A 19,828-nucleotide genomic window follows, 5' to 3' on the forward strand; every position below is an offset into this window, starting at 1 on the left:
AATTATCAAAATCACTCTCACAAGTTGTCTGATTAGCATTCAAATGTAAGATTCCTGAATAGTCAAAAGTGGCAAAAATATAAACTCAGCAAAAAAAAAGAAACAGACCTTTTTCAGGACCCTTTCAAAGATAATTAGTAAATATCTAAATAAATTCACAGATCTTCATTGTAAAGAGTTTAAACATTGTTTCCCATGCTTGTTCAATGAATCATAAACAATTAATGAACATACACCTGTGGAACGGTCGTTAAGTACACTGTACAAAAATATAAACTCAAAATGTAAAGTGCTCGTCCCATGAGCTGAAATAAAAGATACCAGAAATGTTCCATGCGCACAAAAAGCTTCTCTCAAATTTTGTGCACAAATTTGTTTACATCCCTGTTAGTGAGAATTTCTGCTTTGCCAAGATAATCTATCCACCTGACAGGTGCCGGACATCAAGAAGCTGATTAAACAGTATGCTCATTACACAGGGACACCTTGTGCCGAGGACAATAAAAGGCCATTCTAAAATGTGCAGTTTTGTCTCACAACACAATGCCACAGATGTCTCAAGTTTTGAGGGAGTGTGCAAATGGCATGCTGACTCTGGGAATGTCCACCAGAGCTGTTGCCAGATAATTTAATGTTAATTTCTCTACCATAAGCCACCTCCAATGTCGTTTTATAGTTTTTGGCAGTACATCCAACCAGCCTCACAACCGCAGACCACGTATATGACGTCGTGTGGGCGAGCAGTTTGCTGATTCATAATTAATTTTACAGAAACAAGAAGATCCCACGTAGTTTGGCGTATTTTTTTTTTCAACATTTTGAACGTTTACCTAAAAAAAAAAATCCATCAGACCTGTCACATTTTTTACCTGACATGTACGTTACTAAGCATAAAAAGTTTGGATGGAAACCTGGTTACTGGTGGTGATTTTCATGTTGAATTAAAAAGGATATCTCTCTTGAAACAAGCTGAGTCATGATTACTGTACATTACAATTGTCAGTACAGTACTGAACTGTAACAACATATTGGTCAACAGGGTGCTAAATTCCACATAAATCCATGCCAGATTTTGCACACAACGCACAGTTGCAAGGTGGGCGTGCTCATAGCGCTAGTTTCCACCAGCAAAATAAACTACCGGTACATATGCAATTCACAGAGGTACTGTTTTTGAAACGCCTGTCGCTAACTGCAGAATTAAATAACTGGATAAGTTGCTGGATAGCTTAAAAGGACGTTTCACTACTATATATTTACAGACAACCAAGGACACCACATGGACACTCACACCACCAGTGCTAAAGTGCTTCTCAACCATGCTACGACATTGAATCTGCACACGGGAAATTTAGTAAACCGTAGCCGTCTCAAGAAAAAATGTCCGTCTTCACATAGTGAAGAGGTAAGACTGACCATTGACTTTGTCATAACTGGCTAGCTAATGTAAGACGTTTGAAAAGAGTGCATCACGGCTGGTCAGCTAACTGGCTAGATAATGTTGTTGCTAACTAGCTTGAAAAACCATGGCCTCGACTTAAATTAGCGCGTTTAGGTAGCTCAACAACCATGCGTTGTCTTTCCTATATCCATCCCCATTACGTCATTAAAAACGTCAGTTTGCGTTATGTAGTCTGACGTTTATGGCTGTATTGCAAGACCTGTCAGGGTCATGATTCACCTGATGATCAGATTCAAAGATGCATGAGGACATTTTTAAATTAAGAAAGCCAGGATTTGTCTTGTGTAGATTATTGAAGGCCAGCTTTAATTCGGCATGGAGAACAATCATAAAACGATTTCCTTGAAGCTGTGCCCAACTTGACTTAAGAATCTCCATTTAGCGTTTAATAGTGTTGATGTTGTATAGTAAGCCATAGCTCAGGACCAGAACATAATGCGCACATGTTCGTACTGTCCAAGTCACTAATTGCCAGCAGTGTACGAAATAATCCTATACTGTCCATGTCTGGCAATCTTTCACAGCATCATTGAGTGATCTGTAGGCATCATTGAAAGCCCTACCTAGTTACGAGGTGTTGTTTATAGCAAACATGTTAACACTTCAAATCATTTACAGTCCACTCTTAATACATTTTTTTTTACCATTCCAGATTCAAGACTGTGTTCGAGCTACACTTAGTGAGTGGTTTGCCACGATACCACCACCAACTTCACCAACGGTTAGGCAGTTCTCTTATTTATTTGTTTATTTATTGATCTCTATTTGCTATAAATGAATGGGCTGAAGCACAGTTTGCTGCATTTAACCTATTGGACTAATAATTAGCTAGATCCCAAATGTGATCTTTTAATCTTTTATCTAGTTAGCATTCTATTGATTTATTTAAAAAACTTGCATAAACACAGTGAATATAATGTAGGCATATCTGTCAGGGTAACAGAAACCACTTCATGTCACCATTTACCACCCCCCAACACTTTCCCTGGTTGCTACTACTCTTGTTCAACTAAGCATGTAATCTGTCACCACAATTTAAGTCACTCCTCAACAAATATATAGAGGTTATTGCATTTTACCCCAAGTTACCCTACAATTGACCCATGTTCCATTTAGTCCCACTCTCCCAATGCACTCACTGCAAACTCTGGGTTTAAAATGGTGCTGTTCACAGATATTTAGGAGTTGAGAAATAAAGTAGGAATGGAAAGCTGGGATCCCCCTCTTTTTAATAAAGGCCATTAAAACTGCTGTTTTCCCTGCTATTGCCAGAATTGTTGTGCATTGACTGCTTGTCGGAATGCATGTTTTCCTCCCTATGGCACTGAACTTGAACACACAACAAGCCGACCAGGGAAATAGATAAATCAGACAACCCATAGTATAATAGTTTATCTATTCATTAGTTGTTTTGTTTGCAGAGGAAAACTACATCTGGACCGCTCTAGCATCTTCAAAGTGCTCCTCGGCAGATATATTGTTCATGTTAGATATTTTTTTGGCCTGGTGGCAATGATTTTACCGTGGCGCAGCACCAGAGCTAAATGACTGCAGCGGAAAAACTGGAGAGACATCACACTCCATCCACCCACTCAATACCACATACAGTGCATTCGGGAAAGTATTCAGACCCCTTCCCCTGGACAAGGCAGTAAATCCACTGTTCCTAGGCTGTCATTGTAAATAAGAATTTGTTCTTAACTGACTTGCCTAAAAAAAAAAAAATCTACACCCAATGCTCCATAATGACAAAGTGAAAACAGGTTTTTAGACATTTTTGAAAATCTATTTTTTTTAAACGGATACCTTATTTACATAAGACCCTTTGCGATGTGACTCTAATTTAAGCTCCGGTGCATCCTGTTTCCATTGATCATCCTTGAGATGTTTCTGCAACTTGGAGTCAACCTGTGGTAAATGCAATTGATTGGACATGATTTGGAAAGGAACACACCTGTCTATAAGGTCCCACAGTTGACAGTGCATGTCAGAGCAAATACCAAGCCATGAGGTCGAAGGAATTGTTCGTGAAGCTCCGAGACCGGATTGTGTCTGCACAGATCTGGAGAAGGGTACCAAAAAATGTCTACAACATTGAAGGGCCCCAAAAACACAGTGGCCTCCATCATTCTTATATAGAAGACGTTTGTAACCACCAAGACTCTTCCTAGAGCTGGCCAAACTGAGCGATTGGTAGAAGGGTCTTTTGTCAAGGAGGTGACCAAGACCTCGATGGTCACTGACAGAGTTCCAGAGTTCATCTGTGGAGATGGGAGAACCTTCCAGAAGGACAATGATCTCTACAGCACTTCTCCAATCAGGCCAGACAAAGCCACTCCTCAGTAAAAGGCACATGACAGCCGGCTTGGAATTTGCAACAAGCACCAAAAAGGCTCTGACCATGAGAGACAAGTTTCTCTGGTCTGAAACCAAAATGTAACTCTTTGGCCTGAATGCCAAGCGTCATGTCTGGAGGAAACCTGGCATCATCCCTACGGTGAAGCATGGTGGTGGTGGAAGTATCATGCTGTGGGGATGTTTTTCAGCAGCAGGAACTTGGGAGACTAGTCAGGATCGAGGCAAAGATGAACAATGCAAAGTACAGAGAGATCCTTGATGAAAACCTGCTCAGGACCTCCGACTGGGGTGAAGGTTAACCTTCCAACAGGAGGACAACTCTAAGTACACAGCCAAGACAACGCAGAAGTGGTTTCGGGACAAGTCTCAATGTCCTTGAGTGGCCCAGCCAGAGCCCGGACTTGAACCCGATCGAACATCTCTGGAGAGACCTGAAAATAGCTGTGCAGTGATGCTCCCCATCCAACCTGACAGCGCTTGAGAGGACCTGCAGAGAAGAATGGGAGAAACTCCCCAAATACAGGTGTGCCAAGCTTGTAGCGTCATACCCAAGGACCGAGGCTGGAGTAGCTGCTAAAGGTGCTTCAACAAAGTACTGAGTAAAAGGTCTGAATACTTATGTAAATGTGATTATCTTGTTTTTATTTAATAAATTAGCAAAAATGGCATCTGTTTTTGCTTTGTCATGGGTTATTGTGTGTAGATTGAGGGGGATAAACTATTGAATCCATTTTAGAATAAGGCTGAAACTAAAAATTGAAGGGGTCTGAACTTTGCGAATGCATTGTAGTTTGCCACGCTGATAAATACTTTTTTTTTAGCTGCAAAGCATCTGTGTTTTTAGTAATAACAAAATATATATTATTGCTATGCATACGCTTTAAAGTCTCATTTATCCACTACATGAAAGTGCTTCTATTATTTCTGAACATTTGTTTGAACTAAGGTTTTTTTGGCATTAACTATCCAGCATCAACTACCTTTTGTTCTATAGTATTTTATCCCATGATCAAAGAGCACCTCATGGTAAACAACTATAACCAAAGAAGCACTCCTTCTGTGTCTACCACATAGCCTAGTTGTATTTCCCATGCATGTTTTATTACGTACATAGCTACAAAAGGGCTATTAACCCAACTTCCAAACACCGATTATAGTGTTCATAATCTTTTTACCAAGTTCCCATGGTGACCAAGTGTCTACAGTATCTCTGATCAGCTAACATTTTACATTATCTAGCATTAATGAACAATACTTGTGTAACCATGGGTTACTTCTACGTGATGGCGTTCTTCTCCTGGGAAAACAAAATAGCTGTCTGACTGCAAAGAATTCCTCAGACTGATGAAAGGGACCTGTCATTTTGATCGTTCATGCAAAGTTGCCTGCGAAAGGTTCTACATGTGCTTCTGCTGTGAGGTTGGCGTAGCTTTGCCCTGTGGTATTTCTGCTAATCTGCTTCAGCACGCTCAGTGAATACAGAGGGGAGAGGGGGTCTAAGCCCTGAAAAAAACCTTTTTAGTTCGATGCGGTGATAGAACTATTTCACGTTCTCTTTGGAAGGGCGGGAATAGAGGGCTGTCTGAAACCATTAAGTGCACCTCGTTGGACTTTTGATAGTTTGGCAGCCTCTGCCGCATATTCGGCACGGTGCAAATGAAGCACGCCTCTGTTTCATGCAGCATGCCAGAGCGAGCAGTTCTTCCACTGTCGGGAGAAATGGTAATGCATATTAATATTAATTGCATGCAATTAAAGATTGCTTAGCTACAAACACAACAGCGGAAGCACATTCATGATCTCTGATTCGCAGGTGGCGGACTTCTGTGAGAGCTTATTGTTATGCCTTAAAACCTTTGCCCCCCAACCAACGAGGAAGTCTGCTGTAGGGTTGCCAGCCCGCTCTTCATTTCCATTCAGTTCGACTCGCCATAAGTTCGGGGTCTGAACTGTGCTTTATGTACACAAAGCCAAAGCTTATTGGAGCATCCCTGCAATGAAATCCCACAAGATTGTAAAACAGAAATTCTGGGTTCGTATTTGAACAAAGTGGAGGCACAATTGAAGTTTCTTCTCTGGTTCTTTGTAATTTTAAGCTTCATTTTTGTAAAAAAAAAAAAATTGACAAACTTTTGTTGAAGTTTGAGTACATGTTCTAATATTGATTTACACATTTATTTAGGACTTACCAGACACAATTGACTGCTCCATCCCTCAAGCTACAGAAGCAATCACACCTGAGGAGAGGGAGGAGCTGAAGGTTTCAGGTGAGTTTTACTGTTACTTGTGTCTTTCATGACAATGGACATAGTGATGATATGAGACCGTAGTGTGGCATTGACATGAGGAATTCTGAGCTCAGTATTTGAATTGCATGACAAAAATGCCTTTCCTGGTAACTTGCCGAGGGGTTGTTTTTGTCATTAACATGACCATATTCTTGCTTTGCAGTCAAACTATTTATTTGCGAGGCAGACCTCTCTTCAATCAAAGATGCAGTAGATAAGGGTGAGTATTACATTTGTTACAAATAAGAAAAGAACCATATTGACTCAGTGACTGCCAAAAGTCATTTGGCATATGCGATAGTCTATAAACCTGACCTTGCTGTCATATTAAAATTCAACAGACCAAAGTAGACATTAGTATCAGTGAACTTCTGTCTGTTCCTGGACCACACCCAATTCATGTTTGCATAACCTCAACCAATTTTGTGCTTTAAGTTTCATGCTCATAAGATGGACTGTTTCTGACAGCTTGCCAGGCCCTGGCGGTTTCCCAGCTGGACTCAGTGATCATTGCGCCCCCTGCTCTGCCTGAGGAAGTGAGCCAGACCCTGGACAACCTGCAGCCTGCCTGGAGTGAACTGGAGGGTCTGGTGCAAAGCCACAAGATTGCTACCATCGGCACCTCCGACCTGGACAAGGAGCTCCTGGAGCAGCTCTACAACTGGGCCCAGGTGAGTGGTGATGTTGAGACCCTCAGATTGTTCTAGGATTGCTTTGGTGTATTTGGGGTTTTGAATTGTTTTATTTTCTCCTGGTCTAGGTGAAACCCAGTAGTAACCAGGTGAATCTGGCCTCCTGCTGTGTGATGCCCCCTGACCTGACTGCTTTTGCAAAGGAGTTTGACATTCAGCTACTGACTCATAATGACCCAAAAGGTGAATATTCCGCTCTTGCATTTGAATTTGTGATATTTTCACTATATAATCAGATTCATGTTTTACATGAGTAGGGTACAGACAGGATGTGTGTGTGCGCTGAGGGTCAGTGAATTAACACATTGTCTCTTCCTGTAGAACTGATTACTGCTGCCAGCTTCCAGGAGGCAGTGCAGGAGAGCACTCAGGACCTGAAGGTGGCAGACTGGAGGTTGGAGTGGATTTTGCGTTACTCCATCATAGTCAAAAGCAGGGGGATCATCAAAGCAAAAGGCTACCTTGTTCATGCAAAGAGAAGCAGCCTGTAGCATGTCCTCTGAAAACCAGTTGTTCAGATGTTATTCATGACCAATGCATTCATAGTAATGAAACCACTTACCCTTCTGCATTGCAGTGGAAGCTGTGTTTTAAAGACTGATAGGTAGCTAAACTTTTATCCAACATGGTTTCAAAGCGGATTTTTCTCCTTTTCTCCCCGCGTCTACTTTATTTTGCTGTATCAAGGATTATGGGGTATTATGAAAAAATGATGCATTGGTACCACAGAATTTGTATTTTAGTACAATGACAGAATTATTCAAAAGCAGTTTAAAGGGGAAACACAGCCTCTAACCCACTATGGAAATGTCCTATGATATTTTTACATTGTAAATTTGGATCTGTTGTTAAAGCTTGAGTCATGTGTAAAGTCCTAGTGCTCTCTGATGTGTATGAGCAGCTTCTACTGTATAATACTGGCACCCTCTATTGGCAATGGGGGGGATTAAGGCCTAATTCCAATTGACATTTATGGTTAGTTCAGAAACTATTTTTGATTGTGTACACATTTTATTTGAAACAAATCTAGTGATACTTTATGGATGTTAGTATTGTCATGTCAAACATTTTAATATATGTTTAAAGCCCTGTACTTACTGAGAATATACTAGGACAGTGGTTCCCAAACTGTGGGGTGCGCCTCCTAGGGTTTAAATTAGTAGGCTCAACACCTTTATTGTGTATTCCTAATAGCACTGAAAAATTCCCGATTGGCATGGAAAATGATTTACAAGCTCTGAAGTGTCTGGATTGATAATGCCTTATTCATCATGGCTTTTCTTCCAGACATTGTCCAAAAAGTTTGATTTCTCTCTTGTACTGTAATTAAAATGTTGCTATTTTCTGTATATCATGTCCTAGAATTGGGTTTATTAAATGATGAAAGACTAAGTGTTTTATTTTAAAATGAATGCGTTAACTGTGTCTCAGGATCAGTTTCTGCTAAATCACCGAAATGTGATCAATGTTAAGGTATAGTGCTAAGCCAGTTTTTCTCTTATGAGTCAGTCAGTCATGTAATTAGCAATGTCTGCTATCTGAACTTGTTGTGATCATGGCCGGCTACCGACCGGGCACGGAAACATTTACTTTCTTTCTGCAATCTCGAGAGGGGGGCTAAAGTGTTTTCCCTGCCAGGTGGGTGGCCACTCAACCAAATCTCACTTAGGGCCCCCAAAGGCTAGGGCCAGCCATGATTCAGTTACCTAACCAAGGCCCCCCGTAACTCCTATACTCCCATCTGATGATTAACAGAGCTGCAAGAGCGCAGGCTCCTGTGATTTGCAGTTGCAGTAAAATTTAAAAAAGTATATATATATATATATATATATATAGTACCAGTCAGAAGTTGAGACACCTACTTGAGGGTTTTTCATTTTTACTATTTTCTACATGGTAGAATAATAGTGAAGACAATAATACACTTTTTTTAAATAATAAATGTAACCAAAAAAGTGTTAAACAAATCAAACATATTTGAGATTCTTCAAAGTAGCCACCCTTTGCCTTGACAGCTTTGCACCTGCTTAGCATTCTCTCAACCAGCTTCATGAGGTGGTCACCTGGAATGGATTTCAATTAACTTGTAAAATTCATTTGTGGAATTTAGCCCTATTTGGTAAAAGTCCATATGTCAAGAACAGCTCAAATAAGCAAAGAGAAACGACAGTCCATCATTACTTTAAGACATCATTCAATGCAGAACATTTCAAGATCTTTAAAAGGTTCTTCAAGTGCAGTCGCAAAAACCATTAATGCAGGAAAGGAAGACCCAGAGTTACCTCAATTCCAGGGGCTTTATTGGCATGGGAAACAGATGTTAACATTGCCCAAACAGTGAAGTAGATAATATACCAAAGTGAAAAAACAAAAATGAACAGTAAACATTACACACAGAAGTTCCGTTAATGCTCACGTGGCAGCAAGCTAGCAGAGCAAGCAGTCCCGCTCTGGTTTGCTTTGCAGTGCATCTTAGAAGAAACATGAGTTGCTAGTATATAAGCACTTGTTCTTTTACAAGGCAAGCAGTTGTGTATACATCATTACAGTAATGCCATTTCCACCGAAGTAGTCACAAATTGGTCCTGCCTGTAGAGTTTGCAGTTAAGGGCAATCCCATAGTAAGGGAATTACACTATACTTGCAAATCGAGTGAATTAAGAAGGATTTTTTTTTTGTCGTTCCAGTTGTACTTGGTCTGATATACCATGGCTTTCAGCCAATTATCATTTAGGGCTCAAACCACACAGTTTATAATTGTAAATAAATCCAGTTTGGATGTGCATGACTATAGATCCGACAGGAGAGTTTCAGTGGTGAATTTTGGACAGAGGATCTTGAGGATCTCTCCAAGAAACATGGAGACTATTTCCTGGCGATTGTCTTGATGTGTCAGATGTTGACTACAAACGGTTATAAAAGGCCTATTTGCGACGTTTACATTATTCAATAGAAATACAATCGGGGTTTAGAATTGCAATTCAACATCCCCATGGTTTGCTGAGCTAGATACAGGTTGCCTATAGGCCAACATCTAATTTCAGGGAAAAGTCCACAATGAAACGGACTGTCTTTGGTCATTACAATCTAAATAGCCTACCTACAACTGGTAAAGTTATCATGATGTGTGCGCATGCTACTTGGTTTCTGTGACTGCTGCGGCACTTTCTCAACCAGTACCCGTTAAAAGTTTGGACACAACTACTCATTCAAGAGTTTTTATTTTTACTATTTTATATATTGTAGAATAATAGTGAAGACATCAACTATGGAATCATGTAGTAACCAAAATAAATGTTAAACAAATCACAATATATTTTAGATTCTTCAAAGTAGCCACCCTTTGCCTTGATGACAGCTTTGCACACTCTTGGCATTCTCTCAACCAGCTTCATGAGTTAGTCCCCAGGAATGCATTTCAATTAACAGATGTGCCTTGTTAAAGTACATTTGTGGAATTTCTTTCCTTAACTTCTTTGGGACTGGGGGGCAGTATTGAGTAGCTTGGATGAATAAGGTGCCCAGAGTATATATTTTAAACATTTGCATGTAGTCTATTTAGGTCTTTAATATCCTCGTTTTAAAATAACAATCCTGTCCTGCCTGCTACTCAGGCCCAGTAGCTAATATATGCATATTCAAATCAAATCAAATGTATTTATATAGCCCTTCGTACATCAGCTGATATCTCAAAGTGCTGTACAGAAACCCAGCCTAAAACCCCAAACAGCAAGCAATGCAGGTGTTGAAACACATTGGCTAGGAAAAACTCCCTAGAAAGGCCAAAACCTAGAAAGAAACCTAGGGAGGAACCAGGCTATGAGGGGTGGCCAGTCCTCTTCTGGCTGTGCCGGGTGGAGATTATAACAGAATATGGCCAAGATGTTCAAATGTTCATAAATTACAAGCATGGTCAAATAATAGGTCTGGGACAGGTAGCACGTCCGGTGGACTGGGGACAGCAAGGAGTCATCATGCCAGGTAGTCCTGAGGCATGGTCCTAGGGCTCAGTTCCTCCGAGAGAGAGAAAGAAATAGAGAATTAGAGAGAGCATAAGACATGAGAAGTACTCCAGATATAACAAACTGACCCTAGCCCCCCGACACATAAACTACTGCAGCATAAATACTGGAGGCTGAGACGGGAGGGGTCAGGAGACACTGTGGCCCCATCCGATGATACCCCCGGACAGGGCCAAACGGGAAGGATATAACCCCACCCACTTTGCCAAAGCACAGCCCCCACACCACTAGAGGGATATCTTCAACCACTTACCATCCTCCATCCTGAGACAAGGCCAAGTATAGCCCACAAAGATCTCCGCCACGGCGCCAACCCAGACAGGAAGATCACATCAGTGACTCAACCCACTCAAGTGACGCACCCCTCCTAGGGACGGCATGAAAGAGCACCAGTAAGCCAGTGACTCAGCCCCTGTAATAGGATTAGAGGCAGAGAATCCCAGTGGAAAGAGGGGAACCGGCCAGGCAGAGACAGCAAGGGCGGTTCGTTGCTCCAGAGCCCTTCCGTTCACCTTCACACTCCTGGGCCAGGCTAAACTCAATCATATGACCCACTGAAGAGATGAGTCTTCAGTAAAGACTTAAGGGTTGAGACCGAGTTTGCGTCTCTCACATGGGTAGGCAGACCATTCCATAAAAATGGAGCTCTGTAGGAGAAAGCCCTGCCTCCAGCTGTTTGCTTAGAAATTCTAGGGACAATTAGGAGGCCTGCGTCTTTTGACCGTAGCGTACGTGTAGGTATGTACGGCAGGACCAAATCAGAGAGATAGGTAGGAGCAAGCCCATGTAATGCTTTGTAGATTAGCAGTAAAACCTTGAAATCAGCCCTTGCCTTGACAGGAAGCCAGTGTAGGGAGGCTAGCACTGGAGTAATATGATCAAATGTTTTGGTTCTAGTCAGGATTCTAGCAGCCGTATTTAACGCTAACTGAAGTTTATTTCGTGCTTTATCCGGCTAGCCGGAAAGTAGAGCATTGCAGTATTATATTATTAGTAGATTTGGATACAGATTTGAAAACACTCTGAAGTTTCTAAAACTGTTTGAATGATGTCTGTGAGTGTCACAGAACTCATGGCATGCAAAAACCAGAGAAAAAATCCAACCAGGAAGTGGAAAATCTGAGGTTTGTAGTTTTTCAAGTCATTGCCTATCGAATATACAGTGTCTATGGAATCATATTGCACTTCCTAAGGCTTCCACTAGATGTCAACAGTATTTAGAACCTTGTTTGATGCTTCTACTGTGAAGGAGGGGGGAATGAGAGTTGATTGAGTCAGGGCTCTGCCAGAGTGCCATGAGCTGATCACGTGCGCTCACGTGAGAGCGACCTGCGTCCCATCACATTTCTACAGACAAAGGAATTCTCCAGTTGGAACATTATTTAAGATTTATGATAAAAACATCCCAAAGATTGATTCTATACATCGTTTGACATGTTTCTACGAACTGTAATATGACTTTTCGTCTGAACTTTTGCCTGGACTTGCCCGCGCCTCGTGAGTTTGGATTGTGTACTAAACGCGCAAACGAAAAGGAGGTATTTGGACATAAATAATGGACTTTATTGAACAAATCAATCATTTCTTGTGGAACTGGGATTCCTGGGACTGCATTCTGATGAAGATCATCGAAGGTAAGTGAATATTTATAATGCTATTTCTGACTTCTGTTGACTCCACAACATGGCGAATATCTGTATGGCTTGTTTTGTTGTCTGAGCGCTGTACTCAGATTATTGCATGGTGTGCTTTTTCGGTAAAGCTTTTTTGAAATCGTACACAGCGGTTGCATTAAGGAGAAGTTTATCTAAAGTTCCATGCATAACACTTGTACTTTCATGAACATTTATGATGAGTATTTCTGTAAATTGATGTGGCTCTCTGCAAAATCACTGGATGTTTTGGAAGCAAAACATTACTGAACGTAATGTGCCAATGTAAACTGAGATTTTTGGATATAAATAGGAACTTTATCGAACAAAACATACATGTATTGTGTTACATGAAGTCCTATGAGTGTCATCTGATGAAGATCATCAAAGGTTAGTGATTCATTTTATCTCTATTTTTGCTTTTTGTGACTCTTTGGCTGGAAAAATGGCTGTGTTTTTCTGTGACTAGGTACTAACCTAACATAATCGTTTGGTGTGCTTTTGTTGTAAAGCCTTTTTGAAATCGGACACTGGCTGGATTTACAACAAGTTTATATTTTAAATGGTGTAAAATACTTCTATGTTTGAGGAATTTTAATTATGGGATTTCTGTTGTTTTGAATTTGGCACCCTGCAATTTCACTGGCTGTTGGCGAGGTGGGACGCTACCGTCCCACATATCCCAGAGAGGTTAATCCATTTGAGCCAATCAGTTGTATTGTGACAAGGTGACAAATACAGAAGAGAGCCCTATTTGGTAAAAGAACAAATAAGAACAGACCAAGTAAGAACAGCTCAAATAAGCAAAGAGAAACAGCATTCTAAGACATGAAGCATTCTAAGTCAGTTAATGTGGAAAATTTCAAGAACTTTGAACGTTTCTTCAAATGTGAAACTGGCTCTCATGAGGACCGCCACAGGAAAGGAAGACCGAGAGTTACCTCTGCTGCAGAGGATAAGTTCATTAGCGCTACCAGCCTCCGATTGCAGCCCAAATAAATGCCTCACAAAGTTAAAATAACAGACACATCTCAACATCAACTGTTCAGATGAGATTGAGTGAATCAGGCCTTCATGGTTGAATAAATCAAATAAACCACTACTAAAGGACACCAATAAGAGACTTGCTTGGGCCAAGAAACACGAGCAATAGACTATACTGGTGGAAATCTGACCTTTTGGTCTGAGTTCAAATTTGGGATTTTTGGTTCCAACCGCCTTGTCTTTGTGAGTCGCAGAGTAGGTGAATGGATCTCCGTATGTGTGGTTCCCACCGTGAAGCATGGAGGAGGTGTGATAGTGTGGGGGTGCTGTGCTGCTGACACTGATTTTAGAATTCAAGGCACACTTAACCAGATATGGCTACCACAGCATTCTGCAGCGATACGCCCATCCCATCTGGTTTGCACTTAGTGGGACTATAATTTGTACAGGACAATGACCCAACACACCTCCAAGCTGTGTAAAGGCTATTTGACCAAGGAGAGTGTGAAGGTGCAACACTCCAGCAATCACCTGACATCAACCCAATTGAGATGGTTTGGGATGAGTTGGACTGCAGAGTGAAGGAAAAGCAGCCAACAAGTGCTCAGCACATGTGGGAACTTCTTCAAGACTGTTGGAAAAGCATTCCTCGTGAAGCTGGTTGAAAATGCCAAGAGTGTGCAAAGCTGTCTTCAAGGCAAAATGTGGCTACTTTAAAACCTCTTGGTGTTAGGGGGCAGTATTTTACATTTTTGGATAAAAAAACGTTCCCGTTTTAAATGGGATATTTTGCCAGGAAAATATGCTAGAATATGCATATAATTGACAGCTTTGGATAGAGAACACTAACACTGGCATTTTATCAAATTGTACTGACATTTATATAAATGACATTTATATATATATATATATATATAAATGTCAGTACAATTTGATAAAATGCCATCAATGTTTGAAATGGTGGGATCTTTGTGTTGGTAAAATTAATTATGAGAGAAATGGCAGTGAAAGTGCTTTTATGCCCAAATATTGATATAAGAAGAATCCTATCAAAGTAGACTTGGGAGTCAAGCGATATGTTGTGTGGGCCTCTCACTACCACACCGGAAAGCATGCAGTTTATTAGACTACAGACTAAATAAATTATGAACTTCACACACTTTATATATATATATATATATATATATGGTAGGACTTTAAAACTTCTTGTGGAACGCTACCGTCCCACCTGGCCAACATTCGGTGACATTGCAGAGCGCCAAATTCAAAATACAGAAATACTCTTTATAATCATTCATAAAATATACAAGTGTTATACATCGGCTTAAAGATTAACTTCTTGTTAATCCAGCCGCTGTGTCAGATTTCAAAAAGGCTTTACGGTGAAAGCATACCATGCGATTATCTGAGGACGGCGCCCCGCTTACAAAAGCATACAAACATTTTCCAGCCAAATAGAGGAGTCACAAAAGTCAGAAATAGCGATAAAATGAATCACTTACCTTTGATGATCTTCATATGGTTGCACTAACAAGACTCCCTGTTACACAATAAATGTTTGTTTTGTTCGATCAAGTTCCTCTGTCCCAAAAACTCAGTTTTGTTGGTGCGTTTTGTTCAGTAATCCACTGGCCCCAGGGTGGTCAAAACATGCAGACAAATACATCCTAATAGTACTGGTAAAGTTCGTCGAAACATGTCAAACATTGTTTATAATTAATCCTCAGGTTGTCTATTGTCTAAATAATCAATAACATTTCAACCGGACAATAGCGTTTTCAATAGAAAGGAAAAACAACGAACAGCACGCTATCGGTCACGCGCGCAAAGCAGCTCTGCATTCTTCCTCTGTCCTCTGACCAAAAGGTATTTTTACTTGTCATTTTCAAAATATAAGCCTGAAAGCATGTCTAAAGACAGACATCTAGTGGAAGCCATAGGAACTGGAATCTAGGCCCTAAATCATAACATAGTCAATAGGCATTCAATGGAAAACAACTCACGTAACAAAATCCCACTTCCTGGATGGATTTTCCTCTAGTTTTTGCCTGCCATATCAGTTCTGTTATACTCACAGACATTATTTTAACAGTTTTAGAAACTTCAGTGTTTTTTATCCAATACTACTATGCATATCCTAGCTTCTGGGCCTGAGTAACAGGCTGTTTACTTTGGGCAAGTTTCTCATCCAAACTTCAAAATACTACCCCCTACCCAAGAGAGGTTAAAAACACTGGATGAACTCTGTGGTTACTGACACACCTGACTCAAATAGCCAGCTTGCTAATCAATGTCTTGATAAGTTGATTCGTTTTTAACACTGCTCCACTGTCAACAACACAACTACACCCTACTGTTTTCAACAGATTCATCATGCCAGAGATTGCTTTGCTTATATAAAGTGTTTTGTCTCATAGTTCTGAAGTACTGGGATTGACATTTCGCCACAGGCCACTCCAGCGTCCACTCGGAGAACCAGGAGGATGGCTGATTTAAAGGGAGACTGCAACCCAGTCTGTGACCAGTGACTCCCAGCACGATGTTCCCTCTGAGGCCCAGAGTTCCACCGTGAAGAGGAAGACCAGGGCGTCCAAACGTCACACTTTGCTAACCAGGTAGACTCCACCCATGAAGCTGATGAGTCTGAGTCCTGCTGTTCTATTGTATCAGATATGGAGGTTATACCCGACAAACAGCCAGCTCGCAGGGGCCGAAGGATAGCCACAGGCAGGGCGCAGCCTGACGCAATAAAGGAAGAGAATGTGTCTGAGGTAGACTCTTGTTCCTCCTCAGTGTCTGGCTCCTCAGTGTCTGGCTACAGAGGACCAAACATTCACTGAGCCCCCAGTAAGACTGTTCTCAAAGACTGCCAAACAGGACCATAATAATTATTGCAGCTCAGTGGTGTCTTGAGTCCAAGGTTCTTGACTTCCAGACCAGCATGACCAGGAGCACAAGGACTACTTCAAAGTATCATACTGAGGACACTGAGTTTTTAGATCCTGAGTCTTGTCTCTGCTCAGACGTCCACGGTGCGTAGAGCTACCAGAAGCAGCACGGGTTGGTTTGTTGATGCTATCCCCATGCATTTAGCGGAAACCACCGATGGCTCCAAGTCCCCTCTACTTCACAGGAGAAGCAGAGGTGTGGTTAAAGCAGTTCCCTGTGACCTCCAGACTTGTGACTCAGGGCTTTGAGTCTGGGCCAAGTATGACTCCCAGGAGGTCCACTCGTAGGTGGCCTGTTCCTAAACGGACATGCACCACTGTAATGGACACTGAGTCTGACCAGACTGATGTGTATATCCCTCTGTGTAGCTCGGTGAGAGGCAGGGGCACCCCCTGTAGTAGTCGCACTGGATCCAACCGCAGTTCCAGGGCAGCTCCACTTACCCGGGCTAACAGCCAAGGCCCTGGATATACTAGTTGAGAAATCCATATGCTAGTCAGATAAGGTGAGGTTATCTGAGTTTGCAGAGGATAGTGTGTCAGAGGACCATCAATTAGAGGACGCAATCAACACTGATCCATACTGCTCCGTGATAGAAGTGGGTGAAGAAAAGATAATCCTTGAGGATCAGGATGTAGTGATGGATGAGCCAGAGCCCATCCAAGTTCCAAAATCTGCTCTGGAGCAAACTGGAAGTGTGACAGTCTCTCAGGATGCAGAGGTCACTAGTGTTCAACAGGAGTTCGTTGAGACAACCAACCGTGAAGAGCCAGAGAAGAATACCTCTGAGGCGGATGTCCCTGCTCAGCAAAACATCCTAAAAGATGAGAAGGTGATCCCAGCAGAGGCTGAAGTCAGAGTAGCAGTCTGTGAGGGTGCTGATGCAGAGATGGCTGAGGCCCTCTGTGAGCCTGCAGTGGAATCAGAAGACCAGCAGAGGGAGCTGTCCACTGAGGATGCAGCAGATACGGACGCCCCAGTGATAATAGAACAGGAGTCGATAACACCAGCTGATGCGCAAGTCTCTCTCGATCATACAGTAAAAGTAACGGAGTGTGAAAATGCAATGTCCCCTGTTATAGTGGTGTCTGAGGAAAAGGCCATAGATGTAAACCCCCACACAGGTCCTCCATCGGAGGTAGACAGCCAGGAATGTAAGGCAGTGCCTAGTGAGGAGACTATGGATGTGAGCAGCACAATAGTAACTGAGAATGAAAGGGCTGATCAAGATGAAGCCCCTCACATCACAGAGACCATTTTGGTGACCTCTATCCAGAACCTGAAGGTCAGTGTATCTGACGCTGACAAGCTAGAGGAGCCCAGAGACACGGTCATTATACAGAAATCTGGCGTGATCAGTTTACTGGAAAGCAGTGATGAAGAGGATGACAATAGCCAGCATTCTGAGGAGGAAGGGGATGGTCCTGATGGTGAATAGGAAGCTGTCTGTATAGAGGATGAAGAGGATGCAGACCCATCCAGACCTCAAGTTGCTGCTGCTCAGTCCTCGGCTCCTGATGGCCTGTTTGTCATAGACACCCGGCCTGGCCTTCAGTCAGATGAACTGTACTACGAGGATGAGAAGGAAAAGGAGGGGGACACTGCTGGTGGCACGGAGGCAAGATCAGGAAGAATGTGTTGATCAGGAGGGAGACTATGATAAAGATGCACAAGTCCTCTTCACAAGCAGAAATCCACAATTGTAAGTATCTGTTTTTTTGTTGTTCATGATCATGTCATCTGTGCATTTAAAAATGGCTATAAGTTGATAGGGCTACACTGCCATTTTTAGTCAAAATGGATAGCAGGATTTTTTTTTTTTTTTTCAAATCTCAAGCTATTTACTCAAATATTGAATTGCAATGCCAAGCACGTATAAAGACTTTTCACATTCATTTTCATTAACATATCAAGAGCGAACCAGTTGGAGACTAGACAATGCTTCCTCTCCCGGGTAATTATTTGAGACAATCTGTTATAGGAAAGACTTGTCCAGCCGCATTGACCCGGGCCTGAGAGTGAAGGAGCTTGGGGGATTATACATCAATTTTGATGGCAGCAAATCAAAGACTGTCTCTAACTCCCTGAAAAAACTAAAGGAACAGAAGAGCCAAGATGTGGTAAATAACTTTCATTGATTTTGTTTTGAAGGTGATATATGGCGTAGAATTGGTAATGAATTGTGCAGTTATGCAAGGCTAGGTAATTCAATAACGAGAGGAAGTTTTTCATGAATTTCAACCCTTTGACTGCCACGGATTTCTGCGTTTTTCAGATTTTCTGCTTCTACATTGTGATTATTTTTTTCTGTTGGCAGTTGATGAAGAAAAGTGTTATTGGCCCAGAGCTTGAGAAGAAAGATGCTGTGCCTCCATACAGGGAGTCCAAACAGGCTGTGAAACTGAAGCGCAAAGTGAATACAAGTCCATGTAACCTTGTTTATTAATTTAGAAAAGGAAGTAGTGTGATACAAGGAGAAGTTATATTTTTACTACATTTAGCAATTTTTGTTCACTCATTGACTGGCATGTTTCCTCCTTGGCTTGCCATGCTCAGGAGGAGAAGGACTTGACAACTGGAGCCAGGTGGTTTAACATGCGGGCTCCTGAAATGACAAGAGTAATTAAAGGGTGACCTCAAAGCACTGAAAATGCGTGGAGCACTGGACCCTAAGTGGTTTTACAAGAAGAACGATAGAGATGGATTCCCCAAGTATTTCCAGGTCAGTAATCATCTAACCCTCAACTGTGCTTGATTTTCCCAGTGCTCCATATGTTGTGTTCAATGCTATGGGGGGAAAAATGTTGAGCAACTATTCTTCACTACTCTTAGCTAGAATTACTGTAAGGATTTACAATGTACTTTTTATTTTGGAACTATTTTAACCTTTTTGTGCTTGAATGTCTTTGTCCCATGTTGCTACAGTAGTAGAAAGCCCTGTGGACTTCTATCATTCCCGTGTCCTGAAGAAAGACCGGAAGAGAACCATGGTGGTGGAGTTGTTTGCTGATGCAGAGTTCAGACAGTAAGTTTCATTTGATCTTTGTCATGTACAGTATTAGTTCATATCATGTCTGAAACTATGTTTTTGGCATAGTGTATGGAAATGCATAACAATTGACAATAAATATTTGATATGAACTACTTGAAGGGCTTATACTTTCCCTTTAACCTCAACAGAAACGAGAAGAAATACCAACAGATCATGACAGAAAAAGCAGCCATTGGTGCTGGCAAGAAGAATAATAAGTTCAGAAAGTGAGTGACTGAATTGAGACCATTATATGTTAATGCCTGAATGAAACCTGTTAAACACACAGTACCATTTTTAGTGTCTGAGTGTCGATGCATCTGTTAAATGTTTTATTAACACGAACTATGTATCAACAGATTTTATGACTTTGTAATTCAAAGTTTAAAA

At 41.5% G+C, this 19,828-nt stretch overlaps 1 protein-coding gene and 1 pseudogene across 2 annotated transcripts; both read left to right on the plus strand.

The window, feature by feature from the left end:
* The first annotated feature begins 1,094 nt into the window (after positions 1 to 1,094).
* LOC112250992 (glutamate--cysteine ligase regulatory subunit) lies at positions 1,095 to 8,192 on the plus strand. 2 transcript variants are annotated; one of them, XM_024421581.2, is made up of 7 exons: positions 1,095 to 1,405; positions 2,115 to 2,183; positions 6,003 to 6,087; positions 6,272 to 6,328; positions 6,577 to 6,779; positions 6,869 to 6,983; positions 7,122 to 8,192. In XM_024421581.2, the coding sequence occupies exons 1-7, from the start codon at positions 1,280 to 1,282 to the stop codon at positions 7,289 to 7,291; spliced, it is 825 nt and encodes a 274-aa protein (XP_024277349.1). In that variant the 5' UTR covers positions 1,095 to 1,279; the 3' UTR covers positions 7,292 to 8,192. The 2 variants fall into 2 exon arrangements, with proteins under 2 accessions (XP_024277349.1, XP_024277350.1); XM_024421582.1 differs by lacking the exon at positions 1,095 to 1,405 and adding an exon at positions 5,634 to 5,852.
* An 8,371-nt stretch (positions 8,193 to 16,563) lies between these two features.
* LOC112251576 lies at positions 16,564 to 19,778 on the plus strand (annotated as a pseudogene).
* Positions 19,779 to 19,828: the final 50 nt, after the last annotated feature.

Source organism: Oncorhynchus tshawytscha, linkage group LG05, assembly GCF_018296145.1.
Source record: "Oncorhynchus tshawytscha isolate Ot180627B linkage group LG05, Otsh_v2.0, whole genome shotgun sequence".
Lineage (NCBI taxonomy): Eukaryota > Metazoa > Chordata > Actinopteri > Salmoniformes > Salmonidae > Oncorhynchus > Oncorhynchus tshawytscha.